This window comes from Microcebus murinus, chromosome 1 (assembly GCF_040939455.1).
Source record: "Microcebus murinus isolate Inina chromosome 1, M.murinus_Inina_mat1.0, whole genome shotgun sequence".
In the NCBI taxonomy this organism is placed as follows: Eukaryota; Metazoa; Chordata; class Mammalia; order Primates; family Cheirogaleidae; genus Microcebus; species Microcebus murinus.
In genome coordinates, this window is record NC_134104.1 from 79,885,177 (window position 1) to 79,908,767 (window position 23,591).

The window sequence follows — 23,591 nt, forward strand, 5'->3', positions numbered from 1 at the left end:
CTAAAACCTTTAACCGATTTGATAAGGCCTACCTACCATATCAAAGGGAATCTCCTTTACCCAAAGTCAACTGATTATAGATATTAACCACAACTACGAGATATCTTCATAGCAACACCTAGACTAGGATTTGATTAAATAACTGAGTTTTGGCTGAGCGTGATGGCTCATGCCTATAATCCCAGCAACTTGGAAGGCCAAGGTGGGAGGATCACTTGAGCCTAGGAGTTCAAGATCAGCAACATGTTGAGACTGCCTCTCATCTCTATTTTTAAAAACTAAAGGAAAAAAAAAAGAGAGAGAAAAAAATAACTGAGTACTATAGTCTAGTCATGTTGACAAGTAAAATTACACATGCTTTGGGGAAAACCAAAACATAAGTTTTCCTCAAAGTTCTCTCCTTAGCCATGTTTTTTCAAAGTCCTGTCTCTTGGTGATCCACATAGAAGGGTAGGGGACAGATCTCAAATCTAACCAATTGAAAATAAATTCTCGGCCAGGCGCGGTGGCTCACGCCTGTAATCCTAGCTCTCTGGGAGGCCGAGGCGGGCGGATTGCTCAAGGTCAGGAGTTCGAAACCAGCCTGAGCAAGAGCGAGACCCCGTCTCTACTATAAATAGAAAGAAACTAATTGGCCAACTAATATATATAGAAAAAATTAGCCGGGCATGGTGGCTCATGCCTGTAGTCCCAGCTACTTGGGAGGCTGAGACAGAAGGATCGCTTGAGCCCAGGAGTTTGAGGTTGCTGTGAGCTAGGCTGATGCCATGGCACTCACTCTAGCCTGGGCAACAAAGCGAGACTCTGTCTCAAAAAAAAAAAAAAAAAAAAGAAAGAAAATAAATTCTCAGTCCCCCATCCTCACCCTGAAGACCCTCAAATCTACTCTTTCATCCCATCTCATCGCATCCCATTTCAAAGTCATTACCAGCTGTAAACTCCTTGGTCCTTGTCTTCTCCTGATCCAAGAATGAAAGCAAGAGACAGTTTTGAAGTGGCAAAGTTTATTAAAGTGAAAGTTCACTCTTAAAGGGGTTAAGAATGGCCACACATCCCAGCAGACTGTGGTCCTGGGGTTTCTGTATAATCAGCAAGGGATAGTACCGTCCAAAGGGGTAGAAGCGGGCACACATCCCACTAGATAGTGGCACTGGGGTCTCTTTGGGTTTCTCCTTTTTTTCCTGTCTGGCCTCTCCTTCTCCATGATATTATCACTTCTCCTTTTTCTTGACCAATTGGGATGTTGTCTCCTTCCTGCCATCTAGTGGGAGGGGGCAGTTTTTCACCATATATGGTTAGGCCCAGATGTGTCCCTGTCATGGTGCCCAAAGCCCACTGTGGGGGAGGGGCAAACTGCAAGGTTGTATGATGTGCCCTGTGTTGTTTCTGTTATGTTTCATATGACACTTGCAGCTACCCTTATCTTGTTGTTACAGTATGTCCTCTTACTCAGCATCCCATTTATTTATGCTGCTTGCTTTCGTATTTTCTGTGCTCACATCTCACTTTTCTTACACTAGCATTCTGTGACAGTTGGGTTACTCTTATCTTGCTGTTGTTACAGTGTGTTCTCTTACTCAGCACCCCATTTGTTCACACTGCCCGTCCATACTTCCTCTGCTCACATCTTACTTTCCTACCTACACTAACAAAAGCCTCTTGTTTTGATTCTACAAACCTTGGAGGCATCCCTGGTCCTTCTCTTTCTCTCACCTCTGTACTCAATCCACCAGCAGGTCTGTCAGTATTGCCCTTTATATATACCTGGAATCCCACCACTTCTCACTGCCTCTACCGCCACCACCCCCGTCAAAGCCGCCATCCTCTCTCTCCCAGGCTGCTGTAACAGTCCTCTCTTCTGGCGTCCACTCTTTAAAACACAGGTCAGGTCACAGCACCCTTCTGGAAAACCCCTTTCAATGGCTTCCACTGTGGCCTTCAGGGGCCTGTCTGCTCTGGCCCTCAGCTTCCTCCCACTGGCAGGGCCTACTTCTCTCCCCTTGGTTCACCACCTGCAAACCACGCCAACTTGCTCCTGGCCTCCACTTTAACCTCCACTGGGCTTTGGCCCTGTTGTTCCCCAGGCCTTATGCTTCCTTCCTCTTCACTCAGGTACAATGCAGAGAAGCTTCCTCGAGCTCCCTGCCTAAAGTAGACCCACCCACATGCCCAGTCCCTCTTTATCTCACTGCCCTGTTCACTTCCATCATGCATTCAACCACCAACCGAAAAAATCTTATTTATTTGTTTATTTTCTGTTTCCCAACTGTCACATAAGTTTTATGATGGGTGAGGGGAGACAGCATAAGGAAGTGGCATCTACTCTCCATGCTCCAGTCTGTGGTCGCCATGAGAATGTGCCTGGTGGACCTCCAAGGACAGGATGTGTCATTGACCAAAGGCCCCCGCTGCTGTACTTTGAAAGCTATTGCCACTTTTGCCCCAAAGCCGCAGGCATCTTCCACAGGCAGCCCCCAGGCAGTGAGTGAGCATGGCAGGAATACTAATGTAGAGCCATTCCTGGGACACACAGGACTCATCTGACAGCTGACTTTGGTTCCAGGACTCTCCAACAGCCAGACAGACTCCCCTTAGACTGCACAGCAGAAGCTCTTCCACCCAACCTCCTGTGCCCTTCCTTTTCGTCTGGGTTCAGACTTACATCACGGGCTGAAAACTCGCCAGCCTCCTCTGGCTCCCTCTCCATTTTCTCCCACAGGCTCTCCCCTAATAAAATTCAAACATGTTTAATTTTGTCTTGGCCTCCTTTTCTTGGAAGTCCCAGACTAACCTAAGTGGTACTGAAGGCTGGTTGTAGCGGCTCACACCTACACCTATAATTCTAACACTTTGGGAGGATTGCTTGAGGCCAGGAGTTGGAGACAAGCCAGAGCAAGAGTGAGATAGCTTCTATACCAAAAAAATAGAAAAATTAGCCGGGCATGGTGGCGCATGCATGTAGTCCCAGCTACTTGGGAGGCTGAGGCAGGAGAACTGCTTGAGCCAAGGAGTTTGAGGTTACAGTAAGCTGTGATGTTACCACTGCACTCTAGCCCAAGTGACAGAACAAGACCCTGTCCTAACAAAATGAACGAAACAAAACAAAATAAGGTCATTGGTAGTGACCTGAGAAAATATCCCGTTGGAGAGGAATGCTGTGGCAGGTGTGATTTTGCAAGCATTTGAACAATATGGCGGCATGATGCCTACAATGACAGCAGAGTGGGCTAGTTACAGTTAAGTTGTGTTGACAGTCCTGCGGGAGGATAATGAGAAACCAAGGGCTGTTAAGAAGCATTTAATTGCAAAGTATGCAAGTAGCAGAGCCTCAGTGGTGCTTACAAAACAGTCATTATCTTCCATAGTGGAAATATAGACACACTATTGAGCAGCAGGCAAAAAAAAAAATCTAACTGCAAGTCTACAGAGCTTCAGAAACATTTGCATGCCCAGCCAAGGCATTTACATACCCTTGTCTGGTATGTAAAGAACAAGGCCCTGGTGGGGAAAACCTGGGATCCTGGACCATGGGACAGGGACATCTAGATGGATGCCACTAGTGATGTTTAACTCTGCAAAAGCCCAGAACCTCTGGGGTTTCAGAGGCAGCTCAGCCTTCCTTACTAGGTGCTAGCACTTCAGCTGCATGGGAGATGTTACCGAAGCTTCTCTCTCACAAGGCAAGAGGTGACCCCTTGATGGGATTAAGACCACTGGGACTTAGGGATGCTATGCCTGAGGCTGTGAGAAGAGAGGTGAAGGAATTGCCTAAGCAGAAGCCTGAAATAAGTGCAGATGTTAACTGCCTAGTTGGGGGACACATGTCGGCAAGCTGGGAGTACGGCAAAGCTTGTTCCAACCTCAGAGCCTAAGGGGTCTCATGCCTGAAAAGCTACGGAGTGGCCTGACATGAAAACTTCTCATGGCTGTAGAGGTAGATTGCAATATGTCAGCCCAGGAGAAGGGTCTTAAGACTTCCATTGTTAGAACACTGGGCCAAATTCCTTCTCTCCCTTTCTCTCAACAACGTCTCAGTTAATGTAAAACCAGTCTCCCATTAGAAAGCATGTAGTTTCTTTGTTCCTTGATCAAATGGGTTGCAGCTACTGAAGTTAAAGATTGATATTCATGTACATAGCTTGAGCTTGGGATAAAATTAGTTAGTTTACCTTGGGACAGGTTGTACATACTGAAGAATTATGTGTTTTTCACTTCCAGAAAGGAGAAGGTGATTAGCTAGGAAACCTTGTGATTTGGGGGGAAGCCCCGAGACCTTTGATCATTGTATCTCTTGATTTTTTTCACATGAGATCATTGTATTTTGCAGCATGGCAAAGAGAATAAAAAGCAAGTGCTGAAGCCGGGCGCAGTGGCTCACGCCTGTAATCCTAGCACTTTGGGAGGCTGAGGCGGGCGGATTGCTCAAGGTCAGGAGTTCGAAACCAGCCTGAGCAAGAGCAAGACCCCGTCTCTACTATAAATAGAAAGAAATTAATTGGCCAACTAATATATATATATAAAAATTAGCCGGGCATGGTGGTGCATGCCTGTAGTCCCAGCTACTCGGGAGGCTGAGGCAGCAGGATTGCTTGAGCCCAGGAGTTTGAGGTTGCTGTGAGCTAGGCTGATGCCACGGCACTCACTCTAGCCTGGGCAACAAGCGAGACTCTGTCTCAAAAAAAAAAAAAAAAAAAAAGCAAGTGCTGGGTTTCAGTCACCACCACCTTGGCACTGGAGTGCCAATCCCCTGATTTCCCCACTCTCTTAAATATTATTTCTGTGTCTGTATCTGTGTTTTTTTCATTTCTTGTAACGCTTTCTGCCTGAAGACCCTATCTTTATCGGGGACATTGAAAACCCCTGATAACCCCTCAGGAGTTCCCTCATCTCTGCTCCTCCTTGCCAGGCTGAGAACTAGGGTTAAATCCCAGCTGAAAACATGCTGGGCCTGATAAGAGACCATACACACAAAAAAAGATTGCAAGACTCAGCTAGAATGTATAGGTAGGAGCCTGGTGAGTACTCACAGGGTTGGATTTAGAAGGTGTTTGACCAAAGGGGCCAGAACGTAAATCTGAATAAGCAAGAATTCACAGATTTGTGCGTAGATTCTTGGAACATGGTATTTAACACCTAGCTAGGACTCCAGGGAATTGACACAGTCACTATGGATGGCTCTTAGAAGCCTAGAAAAAATAATGACCAACTCTCAGCAAAGCGATGGTACACGCCTGTAGTCCCAGCTACTCTGGGAGGTTGAGGCAGGAGGATTGCTATGACTATATGGATGACTTCATTTCAAGAGGGTCTAAATTTAAGACACTTTTTGAATGGAAATTCTGAATTTATAGCCCTCCTGGACTATGAATAACTTCGCTAAGAATAACTAACATGCGTGTAATGCTTTACAGTTTTCAAAGGTCATTTGACATAATTTATTTAATCTTCACAACGACCCTGTGAGGTAACAGGGCTGCTGCATACAGTTGTGTACTGCACTAGGGTTCCCAGTTGACGGGATTTATGGAAGCTGAAATCCAGCCTCATTTACCACTTACCATGCTGTTCGTGTCCTGTCCAGTCTGCCTATTCCAAGAGGAAAAGGAACTTTCATCTAAATTGCCCAAAGATGCACAGGCTAATAGTAGTCCTGATGATACAATACATATGTAATCATCTTTGTCACCATTAAAAAGCATGTTAAAATCCTTCAAAACTATAATGGGTCATCCTTTTGTGCCCTAGTTTTAACACAGATATACCTAATGAACACCTGAGAGGCTACTGGGATTGCTCTTCACTTCCATTGGAGCAACTGAGAAGAGGGGTGGGTCAACACAATTGTCCTTGCCTAAGAAATTGGAAATAATCATGCCTGCTCTAAGTAGGATTGGTGGGTAGAGTTACAGAAAGGACAGCACACCAGCTTCCATCTCTGTACCTCCACTTCTGCTTCCTCTTCCTCTCATGTTTTTACAATCAGATTTAAACGTATTTATTGTTAAAGTCACACTTGTTTCTTAAAGAACTTCTCAAAGTACAGAAAAGTGTTAGGAAGTAATAGTGAGAAGGAGTGGTGGAAAAGCAAAATTCTACCTCTCAGAGATAAAAATCATCTAGAATGTTAAAAAATATTTACAGTGAAGAAATCTGGCAGACACCACTTGATTAATCAAGTGATGTAGATAACATCACCAGTCATGGGACAAACTGACATTGGGTACCTTCTGATACGATGCACCAAGAAGAATACAAAATCACCTCTGTGTTATTCTTGCCTAAAAGGCATAACCTAAATCTAATCAGGAGGAAATACCATATGAACCTGTTAAAAATAAAATTGGAGGTCACAGATTTTATATACCACTAGGCCAATCACCCAGAGCCATGTAACCAAAACTTAAGCTACCCTAATTTCCCTGAAAAAAAAATGTTATCATGTTTGTTTTATCTCTTTCTCTCTTCACTTCTCTCTCTCTCTCTCTCTCTCTCTCTCTCTCGATACAGATATATAGTTATAGATGTGTACACACATAAACAGTCGCACATGCATACACTCACATTTTTTTTCTGCCCTGTTTTTTTTTTTTTTTTTTTTTGAGACAGAGTCTCGCTTTGTTGCCCAGGCTAGATTGAGTGCCGTGGCATCAGCCTAGCTCACAGCAACCTCAAACTCCTGGGCTCAAGCGATCCTCCTGCCTCAGCCTCCTGAGTAGCTGGGACTACAGGCATGCACCACCATGCCTGGTTAATTTTTTCTATATATATTAGTTGGCCAATTAATTTCTTTCTATTAATAGTAGAGATGGGTCTCACTCTTGCTCAGGCTGGTTTCAAACTCCTGACCTCAAGCAATCGCCCACCTCGGCCTCCCAGAGTGCTAGGATTACAGGCATGAGCCACCGCGCCCGGCCCATGATAAAATATTAATACAAACATTTGGGAAATCAAGGTGAAGAGTACTATTCTTGCAACTTTTCTGTAAGTGTGAAGTTATGTCAAAACAAAACATTTAAAACCTGTGTATTTTTGGATAGTGTCAACCTAAATAACAGAGAGAGGCTCTCTAAAAGAAAAGAATATTTATTTGGGAATAGTGCATTGCAATGGGAATAAGCATGCCATAGTAAACTATGCATATTTAGAGGGGTAAAGGAAGACAAAACTTTTTAAAGGAAAAAAATGAGGAGGATTATTTTGAAATAATTATCCTTGGCTACAAAAATTAATAACAAGGTTGAGGTCAGCCCAGGGTTGGAAGGGCAGTTGCTGGACAGATGCCCTCACAGAAGTATTTTTTGTTATCAGGCATACAAGCATGAGAATCCTCTCTTCATGGCCTTCCCCAGCTCCCTATTTGTAAGAATTGGGGATTTTTTTTGGTTGGTTGGGCGATTGGTTTGGGGACTGGAATTCACTCTGTCGCCCTGGCTGGAGTGCAGTAGCCAGATTGTAGCTGGCTGCAGCGTCTAACTCCTGAACTCAAGCGATCCTGAGCTCAAGCGATGCTGATCTCATCTTACCCTTCCAGCTCACCCAGATTTTTGCTTATTTGCTTAAAGTTGAGCAAAATTAGTCTCTTACGAATGTACAATTTGTTTTCTACATCTGTGTTTTCCCCCACTTATGTTTTTTTAATCGTGTCAATTGTGTATTTTTCTCCCTTTATTTTTGATTAGATAACTATTGTATTCGTTTTTTTTTGAATCCCTAAATTTATTAGTCCTTTGATATTAGTTTCCTTGATTCATTAATTTCTTCCTTTATCTTCACTAATTACTTCTTTCTGCTTTCCTCATGAAGCATCTATATATGGTGTCTTTAGTATCTTTATTTTCTAGATATTCTGCAGTTTGTCTTGACCTCCTCTTTTTCCCAATAGTCAATCAGAACACCTTTTATGGACTCAGCTGGCTTTAAGACTTTTAGCTTATCTGTTTATTTAGTCATCCTTGAGCACGCTATTTTGTGTCTCGCTCTCCGCCCGCATTTGGCTTTTTCCCCACGGCCCGCCTCCCCTACTTTCTCGCAGCTTTCAGGAGAAAGGTCACGAGGAGGGTTCTCCCTGACGCGACCGAGAGGGGAGGAACACCGCGCGCAGCGGGAAGCAGCAGCGGAGGGCCGTCGGGAGGCTCGGGACAGACCACCTCGAACGGCTGAGGAGGAAGTGACCACACCCCCCGGGCTCGCGGCCCGACGAGCCAATCGCCGCCACTGAGCCGGGCTCTGTCCTTTGATTGGTTTTAGCGGAGACGCCCCCGCACACGGGATTGGCCCATTGCAAGGCTCTGACTTGGATGGTGGCCGGCGGAGGACACGAGGCTCACGGAGCGGAGCGAAGCGTGCGAGACTCGGCAGCTGCCGTGCAGGGGAGCCGGAGCAGCTGGGCCTCGGGGCTATGGCTCCGGCCTCTGCAGTATCGATGCTGCTGGTGGCAGCGGAGGCGAACCGGTGGCAGCGTCTGCCCTGCCTGCTGCTGCCGCCGAGGTGGGTGGAAGGGCTGGGGCGGGAGGCGAATGGGCCCATGTGAGCGGTGGGCGGAGCGGAGGGACAGAGTCTGGGTGCGGGAGGACTGCAGGAAAACCCCAGCCTCTTTAGCGGGATTCTGCTGTCAGTCCCGGCATCGGGAGGGAGACGTCCTCACACCCAGCCCTTGCGTTCCTTCCCTCTTCCCCACATCCACCCTACAGCCCGCCATTGGCTTCCGTTTTTCCATTTATGAGGACTGCAGAGAGGTGGAGCTGGGCCTGCCCTCTTCCAAGCTCCTGTCGACGTTTGTACGGCTGTTGCGCTTTCGCAGCATTCCTTGTGTGAGAAGCGTTGTTATAACCCGGTTCTGATGAAGCCCAAAGAGATCAGCGACTTAGCCAGCTTTATACAACTAGTAAGAAATGGGGCCAGGATGCCTTCAAAGTCCATTTCAGTTCTGCTATCGCCCATCAGATGTCCAGTTCAGAGAAAGACTCCTGGAGTTCCTTCTCGTTGTTAGAATGTCAAGTGTCAAGAGCAAATGTACCTTCCAGAGGGCTGGGAAGTTGTTTTGTCAAAAGCTCTTGTCTTGGACCCAAGTTTGAACAAAGCTATAAGGTGACTGACTCTAGCTAAGTTGACTCCAGATCTATTTCAAATTTTGAGCTCTAAGCTTCTGTGACAATAACTTTGGCAGTGAAAACACTTTCAGGCTTGTAGATAGTTTGCTTTTTTATCTCCCTTTGCTTCATCATTGTTATCATTCTGGAAAGAACAGACAGTATAACTTGGTGCTTAAGGATACAGACTCTGCAGTCAGAAGGCTAGGGTCTCAGCTTAGCTGCTCACTAGATGTCTGACTTTGGGTAAGTTACTTAATATCTCTGCTTCAATTTCCTCACCTAGGAGGAGGTGATGATACTAGTGTCTAGAGGAGATAATGCTAGTGCATTGTGTTGTGCAAATTAAATGCATTAACACATGGAAAGGAATTTAAACTGAATCTGGTACATATGAATCAATCCATAAATGCAGCCTTTAAAGACTCCACCATTTAGATCAACTTTTTCATTTGCTTTTATTTTCCACAAGTTACTGTAGATGCCTTGGATTTTCAGTTACTTAATTGTAGGATTAGCCCCAGAGCAAAATAGGAAGTTGGCGAAAGGTAATATTAGTGTTCTTGTTATCTATTTATTTATTTTTCTTCTGAGATGGAATCTCATTCTCTTGCCTGAGCTAGAGTGCAGTATCATCATCATAGCTCATTGCAACCTCCACCTCCTGAGTACAAGTGGTCCTCCTGCCTCAGCTTCACCAGTAGCTGGGACTACAGGCATGCACCACTACACCTAGCTAATATTTCTATTTTTATAGTGATTAGGTCTTCCTATTACCTTGGCTGGTCTTGAACTCCTGGTCTCAAGCCATCCTCCCACCTCAGACTCCCCAAATGCTAGGACTACAGGCGTGAGCCACTGCACCCAGATAGTGTTCTTTTCTTTCTCCTGATTTTTCTTTTCTTAGGTTCCCAGGGCTCTTCAGGATACTACTGCAAATCCACTTTTTCTCTTCCGTCTCAAAGCTTAGCTATTGTCAATAGAACTATGCTTAAGTATGTGTCACCCTGAAAAGTGTTAGAGTTATTAATGGCTTATAGAATTAAAAATCTCATCAGTACAGGAGATTTCATATTTCTTTTTATATCATGATTCTCTAGTAACTCAGAGGAAAGACTCTCTAGTGGTAAAATTATAGACATGAGAATAGACTGATATAGGGAAGCCATTTCCTAATCGTGTTGCTTAAGCCATTGTTCTAAGTTGTAGCTTAGATAATTGTGAAAAAATGGAATAGCCCAATACCCATCAGAACAGTTGGGATAGAGGATCTTCATGGATTTCTACCTAGTTAAGACACTTCAAACAAGTCATTTTGCCTCTTTCTTTCCCCATTTTCTTTTACTATTAATACAAGGACTTAAAATAGAATTGTATACTTTTAAAACCAAAGAGTAGGCTGGGCGTGGTGGCTCACGCCTGTAATCCTACCACTTTGGGAGGCCGAGGCGGGAGGATTGCTCAGGGTCAGGAGTTCAAAACCAGCCTGAGCAAGAGTGAGACCCGTCTCTACTAAAAAAAAAAAAAAAAAAAAAAAAAAAAGAATAAAACCGAAGGGTATCTTCAAGATCACCTCTTATAGTCTCCTCTCTTGTGTGAGAACACTAAAACCCAACATATGAAGTTCACATCCTCAACTGGGATAATGTTGCCCCTACAGGGGTAAAAACTGGTTCTTAAAGAGGGGAGCCAGAAAGTCTTAGATGTTGTCATGGTTTGTGGCCTTCCAAAGCTCAGCCCTACCTATCTCTTCCTACAAGGACTAAAATTTTATTTATGTAAGTTTTCTCATTAGGAGGGTAATAATGAGAAAAAGGTTGAGAAACACTCATGTAAAATGACCCAAAACAAGCTGGTTGTTGGAGGGACTCAGATGAGAACTCAGTTCTTCTGACCCCATGACCAGCATTCTTTCTGCTGCCCTTGTTCAGCCGCCTTCCCTTTACTTCTCTGGTCTTAATTTTCAAACCTGTCTTATCAGAGGGTTGAATTCAATTAGTACTTTTCAAACTGTAGATTAACCAGCACATTTCATTTAATAAGGTAGAACAGAAAGTATCAAAACACAAGGTGAGTCATCTTTCATGAAACTTCTGTTTTAATTGTATGTATACTGGGTAATTTGTATTGTAAGTTGTAGTCAAAAAAGTTTGAAAAATGCTGAACTAGATTATCTTGAAGTACTTTGGTTTTTTTAATTGTCTCTGACTCTGTGGTCACATGCCAGCCTCTGGAGCAAACGGGTTAGGTAACTTCTTCAAGGACAGGTAGTGCAAGGGGAAAACAGCCAGAACCCCTGCTCCTGATTCATACATTAGTTTTCTTCCAGAACGTCTTTCTAAGTCACTTTCTTAGTAGGCCTCCTTTTTGTTATGAGGCTTAAAGTTTCAAGTTTTAAGAAATTTAAATTCTTTTGAAAGAACAGTGACTGGTCTTGAATATTTTGTTCAGTTATTATTCCATTTGGATTTATTTTATAGGAGATGGGCTTGGATGCAAAGAACCATGAAGTATGCAACAACCACAGGTATTGACAGACTTTGTTGTACTATTTGATTTTTGCTTCAGATTGTGAACTAAGGCAGGGAAATATTTAACATCTTAATCTGTCCATAATAGAATTAGTTCTCATAAATTTTGGATTTTTGTGATAATTTTCTTAGTCTTAAGTCATGGTCTTCACCTCTTTTATATAAAATTTCTCTTGCTATTGAGTCTAAAATATAGAAGATAATAATGGAAAACATTGTATATTCCTGTTGTGTATTTCTGTTTGATCCTCTTAGTGTATTGCATTGGAAAAACATAACTATGATGGTCTAAATCAATGCTTTTAAAAGTTCTTTTAAGTAGCAGAACATTTTTACAAATAGAATTTTACATGTAATTCCTAGCTATTAAACATATAGAAGTGCAATAAAAGTATACCTTCTACTTGACTGAGTGTAACCCTCTAGCTACCCTGCTTGCCCCCCCCACACACCCATACACATACTTCATCCCAGCAGCCCCTGTGACCTGTGACAACTCTTGGGCTCTGTAGATCCTCATTGAAAAACACTGTTTTGAATTATATGAAACCTTATTTTTTTTAGAAGAAATAACTTTATTATAAACTATCAAAGAACATTTATTTTGTGTGTGATGAGTAGAAGTGCATTTTTTATATATGTTAAAGCAATAGCATGTTATTATGGTGCTGATGCCAGTAGACTGGCACAATAGTCATTTTATTGTGAAAGAACCACACTTCTCTGTGTACATAGGGATAGAGGCAGGGGAGCAGAGTGACCAAGAACTCAAATTCTGGAGTGAGGTAGACCTGAGTTCAAATCCTGGATCCATCACTTGTTTTGGCTGTATAACTTTGGGAAAATATTTCTTTCAGCCTTTGCTTCTTCATCTTTAAAACTGAGACAATGATAATACCCACTTCATTAGGATAGTTGTAAAAATTTAAGTCCAGGTTGAATCTTTAGCATAGGGCCTTGGGCATAGGGCCTAAGTACTATAGAAAGTACTTATTAAAGATTAGTTATTAGCTGTGATGATTTTTAAGCTATTATAATTTGATCTTTGACATAAGAAAGAATCTTTTAATTTATTTTAAGTTGCTAAAGCTCAGTAATTTAAGAGTTTATGTTAAAGGTATCTGGAATTTCAATGAAAAGAAATGCACAGTTTAATATTAGCCAAAGTAGGCCAGGTGCAGTGGCTCATACCTGTAATCCTAGCACTCTAGGAGGCCTAAATAGGAGGGTTGTTTGAACCCAGGAGTTTGAGGTTGCAGTAAGCTACAATGATGCCACTGCACCCTCCCTGGGTGACAGAGTGAGAGTTTGTCTTAAAAAAAAAAAATTAGCTAAAGTGGTCATTTTAGGGTCTGTTATGCTGATTTTATCAAAACAAATTCTTATCAACTGATTAATATCATATTCACATTCTCATTCTTTGCTTCCTAGTAATGTTTGTATATCATTTCCGTGGTGTTTTAAACAGGAAGAAACATTACCAAGGTCCTCATTGCAAACAGAGGAGAAATTGCCTGCAGGGTGATGCGAACAGCCAAAAAAATGGGTATACAGTCTGTGGCGGTTTACAGTGAGGCTGACAGACATTCCATGCATGTAAATATGGTATGTTGTTAAAAACTGGAAACCACGTCTTGTAAGTGATCACATTTATCTGTTTACTGTTACTGTTTACTGAGGACAGGTCTATGCAAACCTGCCTACAAAGTCCAAGGAAACTGAGAGGCTGAGGAAAGAGGCCGACATATCCAATTTCTCAGAAGAAACATTCAGTAGGAACTTAGGAACATAAGCCATGTCTTGGGCAATGACAAGATGAGATGGTGGACACCCATACCATTACCTCTCAGATGCAAGCTTATATATCATAGGGAAGGAATGTGTAGGACAATTGAAGTCAGTTCTTTGGGGAGTGGCAAGAATGCTATGTGAATCTGCCTAAGGACAGGATTTGCGGGCAGGGTTGTTCTGATCTAAGGGCAGAATTTATGGTAAAGGAGACATCTTAGAGGCATTCCCAGAACAGGGGTTAATCAGAAGTCAGCATGGCAGATCAGCATCTTAGATGGAGTTGCTTTAACCTCCGCATGTGTCAATATTTTAGTTCTTTATGATGACAGTTGATATTTGCTAGTGTTAAACAGGGTTTAAGTAGTAAGTTCAAACGGTTTACTAATAATTCTTCTTGGGGAAATTTTCCAAATATAACAGCAGTTCAACTAAACAGTGTGCTTGGTGGTATAATTGATTTACAGGCAAGATCCTTGTCTCATTGAGGATTGGTTAAAGCAGTTTGTAGACTGTAGCTGATCCACAGACCACACTTTGGGTAGCTCATGTCTAGATCCCTGATGTACCAGGAGAGATCAAGGCTCTGTTCTTATCAATTACCATTTACTAGCCAAATGATCTTAGATAGGTCACTTTATATTTCTGAGCTTTGATTTATCTGTAAAATTATAACTAAAAAGTCCCAACTCCCCTGAGGTTGCAAACATCAGTTGTTGCTAGCTGTTACCCACCAGACAACCCCAGTCATGGGTGAATTCAGCGTTTGGCCTTCCCTCTGCCTGCAGCAGAGTGAATTCATGGTGACTAGCTTCACCTGGGCTTTCATCTCTACACAGCAAGCCCGTGTGGTTCTCTAGCCGCTCTCTTTCTCATTCTGTGCAGTGACTATGTCAAACTTGTTTTGCTTTGTTCCAACTTCTAATTCTCCCTCTTACCACCTATGCTCAGCAGATGACCTTGATTTCACAGAGAAAATAGAAGTAAACTTCCTGCCTCAGAACCTGCTGAGCTGCGCACACCTACATCAATTCTCCTCTCCTCCAAGGCCAGTGCTCTAGATTCCTTCCCTTCTTGCCTTTTTAAGAGTTATCCCCGCCGGGGCGGTGGCTCACGCCTGTAATCCTAGCTCTCTGGGAGGCCTAGGCGGGCGGATTGCTCAAGGTCAGGAGTTCGAAACCAGCCTGAGCAAGAGTGAGACCCCGTCTCTACTATAAATAGAAAGAAATTAATTGGCCAACTGATATATATATAAAAAATTAGCCGGGCATGGTGGCGCATGCCTGTAGTCCCAGCTACTCGGGAGGCTGAGGCAGAAGGATCGCTTGAGCCCAGGAGTTTGAGGTTGCTGTGAGCTAGGCTGACGCCACGGCACTCACTCTAGCCTGGGCAACAAAGCGAGACTCTGTCTCAAAAAAAAAAAAAAAAAAAAAAAAGAATTATCCCCAAATAGCTAAGACAATAAAATTCAAATGTCTTACCATAAAAAAATGATAGGTAAGCAAGGTAGTGAGTATGTTAATTAGCTTGATTTAATTATTCATTCCACATTGTATACATATATCAAAACATCACATTATATACCATAAATGTGTACAATTATGATTTGTCAATTAAAAGTATTAATAAAAAATAAAGATAATAAATTCTTATCTCAAAAAAAAGACATCTTCCATTTTTACTGTCTTTACTTGCTACTGGATCCTTCCTAAAAGCATTTAAATATGGTGTGGTCTCTCCATCTTCATAACTATTGCAGCCCCACATCCACCCTCCTACTCACCACTCTCTTTTCCCATTTATTGCCAATTTAAGAATTATTTGCCCTACTCTTCCCTCTTCCCTACCGCCAATCCTTTTCTTAGCCACTCCTGTTGACCTTATGACCTCACTCTTCCTTCCATTGACATTGTTCCTGCTAATGTCGCTAATAAAGTCCATGTCCCTAAATCTGATGGAGTCTTTCTAGGCCTGAGCTGACTTGACCTCTCAGCAGCATTTAACACCATAGTAAACTATTCCCTCCTTTTAGAAATAAATTCTGTGGCTTTCCTGACCTCTTGCCTTTCTGTCCTCTCTTAATGTCCTTTTTTCTGGACACTCATCATCTGCCAGACCCTTAATGTTGAAGTTCCTCAGGACTCGGCCCTTCACCTCCTTCTTTTCTCACTGTGTACTCTCATTCTAGATAATTTCACCTATTTGTATGGCTTTGTAAAAAACTCCCAAATTTCTATTTCTAGCCCAGACTTTGTTTTGAGTGTGTTGCATATATATTCAACTGCCCACTCGATATCCACACTTTGAGATGTCCCAGTTACCAAAGTAACATATCCGAAATTGAACTCAGGACTTTTCATCTGTACCAAACCTGCTTTTCTTGCAAGTTTCCCTAACCCAGTAGATGCCAACACCATTGCTCATTAAAATAATGCCATAGATGAAGGAGTCTTTGAGCATCTTTCCCTCTTCTTCCCCACTCTGAATCCTTCACCCCTTCCCTCTCCATCAAGAAAATCACCAAGTGCTGTTACTTCTACTTTCCAAACATTTCTTTCTACTTCTTTCCACCCTCTCCCACCTGTACCTTAAGTCAAAGCCACTGTCATCTCTTGCTTGGTCAAATGCTGTAGCCTCCTAAGTAGTCTCCCTACTCCCATTCTTGACCCCCTCCAACAGTCTGTTTTCTGCATTTCAGCCAGAATGAGAGTCTAAAATAAAAATTTGGTCATGCTACTTCTTTGCTTTAAATGCTTTAAACTTTTATATAATCTACCAGATTAGCAATAATTTATTTATTTTTATTTTTTTTAATAAAAAGTCTTCATTGGGAAGCAATAATTTAAAAGATAGATAATATTCAGTGTTGATGAAAGTGGTTAGGAATTGGTATGTTGATGGAAATGTATATTGGTAAAACCATTTCAAAAACTAGCCGGGCGTGGTGGCTCACGCCTGTAATCCTAGCTCTCTGGGAGGCTGAGGCGGGCAGATTGCTCGAGGTCAGGAGTTCGAAACCAGCCTGAGCAAGAGCGAGACCCCATCTCTACTATAAATAGAAAGAAATTAATTGGCCAACTAAAAATATATACAAAAAATTAGCCGGGCATGGTGGCGCATGCCTGTAGTCCCAGCTACTCAGGAGGCTGAGGCAGGAGGATCGCTTGAGCCTAGGAGTTTGAGGTTGCTGTGAGCTAGGCTGACGCCACGGCACTCACTCTAGCCTGGGCAACAAAGTGAGACTCTGTCTCAAAAATAAACAAACAACAAAAAAAAAAACCTGATTAACCAGGATATATCAAAATGCGCATATCCTTCAACTCAGCCATGTAAGCATTCTGTCCTAGAGACCTGCTCACATATATGTGCAAAGAGAGGTATATACAACAATGCCTGCTTCAGCCTTGCCCACATTCAATGTAAGTGCATCTTAAGAGGTACATGATTGAATGAACTATGGTACCTCTGAAATGCGAAACATATGCAACTGTTATACAAAATGAAGTGGACATATGAGTACTAGCAAGGAAAACGCTCCCAAGACACTCTGTTAATGCAAAAAGCAGTTGCAGAGAATAACTGTATAGTATGGTTCTATTTGTGTAAAAACCAAAACTATGTGTTTATATAAATATATATGAATAAATAGGAATATGGACATGGAGAAATATCTCCCACATTGATCATAATGGAAGTTATATCTAGAAGGGGATTATGACTGGGGGAGGGGTTCCAAAGGGCTACTTTGCATTTGCATTATCATTCACATTCCTTAGAATGAGAATGGACCTATGTTTTGTGCAATTAAATGTTAAAAAAAAATTATGAAAACCCCTCTTTATGTGCTCCCATAGGAAAATATCCAAACTTTTTTAACGTCTCACAAAGCCCTATGAAAACTGTGCCCAACTTTCTGTCCACTGTCATCTCTGGCTCCTTGACCCCTCACTCACTGTATTCCAGCACACAGGCCTCCTTCAGTCCCTCAGATGGGCCAGGTTTCTCCCCATCTTCATGTTTTCTCTGCCCCCGTCTCCGTTCTTGTTTCTAACTCCACAATCTCCATCCATTTGCCAGGCCAAGTCCTGGTCATCCTTGAGGAGCCTTCCCTGAGCCTCCCTCCTAGGCTTCTCTATACCACCGTCAGACCAGATCAGGTCTTCCTCTTACATTCTCTGTGCCCCTGGTTTTTCCTTCAAAGCCTTTATCACAGTTGTCATTAAGGGCATGAATATGTTTAATGTCTGTCACTCCCTTTATATGGGGATATTTGTTTGCTGTGGTACAGGGAGCTCTCACCTCAAAGTGAGGCATGTTGTAGACATTCAGTGAGTCTTTGAATGAATGAATGAATGAATGAATGAGTAAATGATGTGTTCTATCTGGTCTAGATCAAGGGATGCTGTAGTTATGAGAAAGCTTTAAAGGATAGTGTAAAATAATTCACAGATTTATGGAAGGAAGGAGCATTATCATCATACTGTATATAAACTTCAGTAAACTTTGTAGTTTTTTTTCTTGCTATATACATCTGTGGTATATTTTGTTTCTATTGTCAAATTGTAAATTTTTGGCATTAGATACATTTAAAGTTATTGTTGTTAATAATAATAAATACCATGACTAATGCCTGTTGCTTTCTATCCAAAGACACTTTAATTTCACTCCAGTGTGTGGTTTGTACATGAAAATAAAATTTTGTTATAACATAGATATGAGCTGGTACTTTAGTTGCTCAATTCTTGCACTGTTCTTTGAGGGATGGTATTTTTATTTATAATAATAAAATGACCCTAAAATAGTTCCATGTGGTATGTGAGTATGTAGTAGCCATGTAGTCTTTTAAGCATGTGATGTTCTTTAAACAGGCAGATGAAGCATATTCCATTGGCCCTAGTCCCTCCCAGCAGAGCTACCTTTCTATGGAGAAGATCATTCAAGTGGCCAAGATCTCTGCTGCGCAGGTGAGAGTTGTGAAGAAATTTGCAATGCAAAAGGAATAAGTTTTGTATAATTTATGCAAAATTACTTATTTATATTTTCCATTTTTAGCCATTCTTAAGATTTTTACATTTAATTATTGGATTGTCATTGTAAACTAGGCATATCCCTTCTCATTGCTCAGCCACTCTGCCTTTTTACTGAATCCTGTGTACTTCAATTTTTGGGGAAATAGGTAGAGGGAATGTCTAAATTATAAATTAAAGTTAAGAAAGAATTCAACTCATACCTTCAGAATTAGATGCTAGGAATATCAGATCTTTTGGGTGAAATAGGTGGTGCTCTGAATTACAAGCCTTCTTTGCTTTTTTTTTCTTCTCTTTCCTCCCTTTTTGCTCTCAGTGTGTTTACTCTTAGAAATCTTGCTGTCCTGCAGTTACTAATTTTCCTTTTCTATGGGTTAGAAAACCAGATAAGTAAATTTGTTGAAATTATCAGGAAATTAGAAGTGACCAGGCTAAGGCCGAGCATGGTGGCTCATGCCTGTAATCCTGGCATTTGGGGAGGTCAAGGTGGGAGGATCACTTGAGGCCAGGAGTTCAAGACCAGCCTGAGCAACATAGTAAGACCTTGTTTCTACAAAGAATAGAAAAATCAGCTGGGCGTGGTGGTGCACGCCTATAGTCCCAGCTACTGGGGAGCCTGAGGCAGGAGGATTGCCAGGAGTTTGAGGTTGCAGTGAACTATAATGACACCACTGCACTCTAGCCTGGGGAACAAAGTGAGACCCTGTCTAAAAAAAATAGTGCCCAGGCTAAAGTCTTAGGGGTTCCCTTTTCACTAAAGTATATATACAGTAGTCCCTCTTGTCCATGGTTTAACTTTCAGTAGTTTCAGTTACTGTGGTTCAAAATGTTAAATGGATAATTTCAGAAACAAAAGTTTTAAATTGATATCATTCTGAGTAGCATGATAAGGTCTCATCCCTTGTGCTTTGTTCCCCCTAGGATGCAAATCATCCCAATGTCCAGCTTTTCCATGCTGACTGTGCCACCCACCCCTCAATCACTTGGTCTCTGTCTCAGAAACCAGATTGATTGTCACAGTATCACAGTGCTTGTGTTCTAGTCACCCTTATTTTACTTGATACGGTCCCAAAGCACAAGAGTAGTAACACTGGCACATGAGATGTGCCAAAGTAAAGCTGTAAAATACTGCCTTTAAGTAAAAAGGTGAGGAGAGAAAGGAAAGAGAAAAAAAAAGAAAACACTTATGCCGAGGTTGCTAAGATCTATGGTAAGACTGAATCGTCTATCTATGAGAAGGGTGAAGAAGGAAAAAGAAACTTGTGCTACTCTGCTGTTGGACCTCAAACTGCAAAAATTACAGCCACAGTGCATGATAAGTGCTTAGGTAAGATGGAAAAGGCATTAACTTTGTGGGTGGAAGACACGAACAGAAACATGTAGAGTTCCGTACTATCCACAGTTTCAGGCATCCACTGGGCATATCCTCCATGGCTAAGGGAGGACTACTATAGACTTTAATATATGACTGTTTGCTTTTTCTTCTGGAAAGATGACATTGGCAGACAGTGGCCTAAAGATAAATGAGGAATTATTGTGCTAGTGTGATCTTTTCAGCTTTTGGATACCATGGTTTCATTTCTAGGCCAGTTTTGCATGGAGACAGTAAACAGATCCCCCTTACTATACTGAAACCCTTTACTCCTTGACAGTCTCCTCTAATAGCAATAATATCTTAAATTAAAGTATATATTCTTCTGTATCATGTGATCCAGTACTTCTATTTCTAGGTATATACCTAAAGAATTTAGAGTGGGGACTCAAACGGATACTTGTATACCAATGTTTATAGCACCATTATTCATAATAGCTAAAAGGTTGAAGTAACCCACATATCCATCAATAGATGAATGGATAAACACAATGTGGAATATACATACAGTGGAATATTATTCCACTTTAAAAAGGAATGAAATTCTGATACATGCTACATGAATGAACCTTGAAAACATTATGCAGGATGAAATAAGCCAGACTCAAAGAGATAGATATTATATAATTCCGCTTATAAGATACCTAGACTAGGCAAATTCATAGAAACCGAACGTCAAACAGAGGTTACCAGGGACCTGAGAGAAGGAGGAATTATGTTTGAGATGATGAAAACATTCTGGAGATGGATGGTGGTGATGTTGCACAACATTTGTGAAGTTACTTAATGCCACAGAATTGTATATTTGAAAGTGGTTAAAGTGGTAAATGTTATGGTATATATATTGCCACAATAAAAACAAATACAGATTCTTCTGGTTTAGGTAAAGCTTCACAGCTTTGGCATGAATGTTTCAGATTGTTTCTTTAGAAACAGATTTTGGTGGAGACCACAGTGTACCTATTACCAGTGTAGGGAGAGGCCTCCCCAGAGAAGACAACTTCACCTGCATCGAAGCTTTGCTAGTTAACCACTAACTACTAAGCTTGTCATTTTATTTCTCACTTTTAGGCTATCCACCCAGGATATGGTTTTCTTTCAGAAAACATGGAATTTGGTGAACTTTGTAAGCAAGAAGGGATTATTTTTATAGGTCCTCCTTCATCCGCAATTAGAGACATGGGGATAAAAAGGTATGAGTTTAAGTCTTTTTAAATATAACCATATGAAGGTCAGTTGAAATTGTTTATTTTACCTATAATAGGTGTTTTAATTATACTCTTTTGTTGCCATAGGAATAATTTATCTTCAACAATAGGAATTTATTTATCTGCAACACAGGGAAATACCACTGAGTTACATATAATAGTTAATGTTTCTAATCAGTATATTACTTTGCTTTTTTTGGATAAAAATAAGGTGGGATGAACTGCTACATGAAATGAGGACAGCTAACTAATAGACATTTTAATGTTTGTGTTAACATTTATTGTCTCAGACTATAATCTTTTCTTTTTACCTGTGGGATTTTTTAAAGAGAATTCCATTATAATTTATAGATTGGGACATATTTGTGTTTCCCTTGAATTATATTATTCATAGAATTGGGGCATCTTGTTTTGTTTTTTTGTTTTTTTTTTTTCCTCTAAAGCACATCCAAATCCATAATGGCTGCTGCTGGAGTACCTATTGTAGAAGGTTATCACGGCGAGGACCAATCAGACGAATGCCTGAAAAAACAGGCTGGGAGAATCGGTTACCCTGTCATGATTAAAGCTGTCCGTGGTGGAGGAGGAAAAGTAAGATTGTGTATGCTTGTGTTTGCCATTTCAAGCTAGTCTCCTTTGTTTTATTCACATGTAGTCCTAACCATCTTTTCTCTCTTAGGGTATGAGGATTGTTAGATCAGAAAAAGAATTTCAAGAACAGTTAGAATCTGCCCGGAGAGAAGCTAAGAAGTCTTTTAATGATGATGCTATGTTGATTGAGAAGTTTGTGGAAACACCAAGGTAGGTTGCGCCTACTTTTGTGACTCACAGACTTTTAAAATCAAATTATAAAGTAATGCATGCACATTCTATAAAATATAAAATTGTAACAGTACGTAAGTACATTAAGTTTCCCAGTCCCACCCTCTGAAGTAACCTGATTATATGATGGAATGCATTCTTCCAGATGTTTTCTAAGTGAATAGAAGCATATGTGCATATGCAAACAGAAAACAAAATACATACCTAAGAATAGTAAATAGAATCACATATATTATACATTAATATTATAGCATATTATGTACTATTATTGTATCATGGTTAATATCTTTCCATGTCAGCAAATATAGATCTACCTCATTCTTTTTATTGGTGGCTTAATGGTTTCATGATATTGGTATACCATTAATTCATTCAATGTATTTCTTGTTGGTGGAATTTAGGGTTTTTCAATATAAAAAATTCTTATAATAAATTAAGCCATATTTAAAGAACTCTGTGAGCATCAGAGTTCAGAAATGGAAATCATTACCCAAATTGAATTTAATTATAAATGATATGTTAATAAATAATAATAATAGCTGCTAGTGCTGATGTAACACTTACCATGTGCCAGATTCTAAGTATTTTACATAGACTAAATAATCTTGCTATCCTTCTAATTCTTTTCTTTTTTTTTTTTTGAGACAGAGTCTCACTTTGTTGCCCAGGCTAGAGTGAGTGCCATGGCGTCAGCCTCGCTCACAGCAACCTCAAACTCCTGGGCTCAAGCAATCCTTCTGCCTCAGCCTCCCAAGTAGCTGGGACTACAGGCATGCGCCACCATGCCCAGCTAATTTTTTCTATATGTATTAGTTGGCCAATTAATTTCTTTCTATTTTTATAGTAGAGACATGATCTCGCTCTTGCTCAGGCTGGTTTTGAACTCCTGACCTCAAGCAATCCGCCCGCCTCGGCCTCCCAGAGTGCCCCTAACCTAACGTTGTATTTGCAATTACTATTTTTCTCCTTAAAAAAGGTCCCCTAATTTTTTGTTGTTGTTGTTTCAGGCCCTACAAACCTTGGAACTGTCCCTAAGAATGGCGTAGTAAATGAAATTCAGTTAGAGTTTGATGGTAAAAAAAGTCAATCTTAAAATAGGTCAGTGGATTAGGAGAACACAGCATATGCCATCCATTAGTGGAAAGTAAGGCAAAAGTGGAGGAGGTTCTAAGGTAAACTTGAAGCTTCCTTCCACAGTCTTTCAAAAAAGAATAGGCTAACCAAGTTAGCACACTCTTGAGTTAGCCTTATGGAGATATCAGCTAGTTATTTCAGTGACTATAACTCAATGCCTGCAACATTAAAAAAAATTTTTTTTCACTTTAAATTTTTCTCTAATTTTTTTATTAATTATTTTTTACTTCTTTATTTTTATTTTTTTTACTTATTCCACATCAAAAGAATGAGGTAATTTTTTTAATTTATTTTTTCTTTGCTGTCACCTATTTGTCCAAGATACAACATTTTTTGAAGACGTAAATTCTTTACTTATGAAATGTTAGCTATACATTGTCTTACATTGTAATTTATTCCCCTAATAGCTGGAAACTCCTGGGAATCAAGGACCTGGTAGTATATTTAGGTATTAGCATTTCCGTATATAGTCATGTGTTACTTAACAAAAGTGATATGTCCTGAAAAAATGCATCATCAAGTAATTTCAGCATTGTGCAAACATCATAGAGTATACTTCCACAAACCTAGATGGTATAGCCTACTACACAGCTAAGCTATATGGCATACTCCTATACTAC

The 23,591-nt window shown here is 40.9% G+C and overlaps 1 protein-coding gene across 1 annotated transcript in view; it reads left to right on the plus strand.

Annotated features, from left to right (window-relative positions):
- Positions 1-7,857: 7,857 nt before the first annotated feature.
- MCCC1 (methylcrotonyl-CoA carboxylase subunit 1) overlaps positions 7,858-23,591 on the plus strand; it is a 56,587-nt gene continuing 40,853 nt past the window's right edge. Inside the window, exons 1-7 of the mRNA XM_076003611.1 lie at positions 7,858-8,487; positions 11,570-11,616; positions 13,089-13,225; positions 18,277-18,372; positions 20,879-21,000; positions 21,459-21,606; positions 21,695-21,816. Of these exons, the coding sequence (XP_075859726.1) occupies positions 8,399-8,487; positions 11,570-11,616; positions 13,089-13,225; positions 18,277-18,372; positions 20,879-21,000; positions 21,459-21,606; positions 21,695-21,816 (761 nt within the window). The 5' untranslated portion in view covers positions 7,858-8,398. The remainder of the gene's footprint in view (positions 8,488-11,569; positions 11,617-13,088; positions 13,226-18,276; positions 18,373-20,878; positions 21,001-21,458; positions 21,607-21,694; positions 21,817-23,591) is intronic.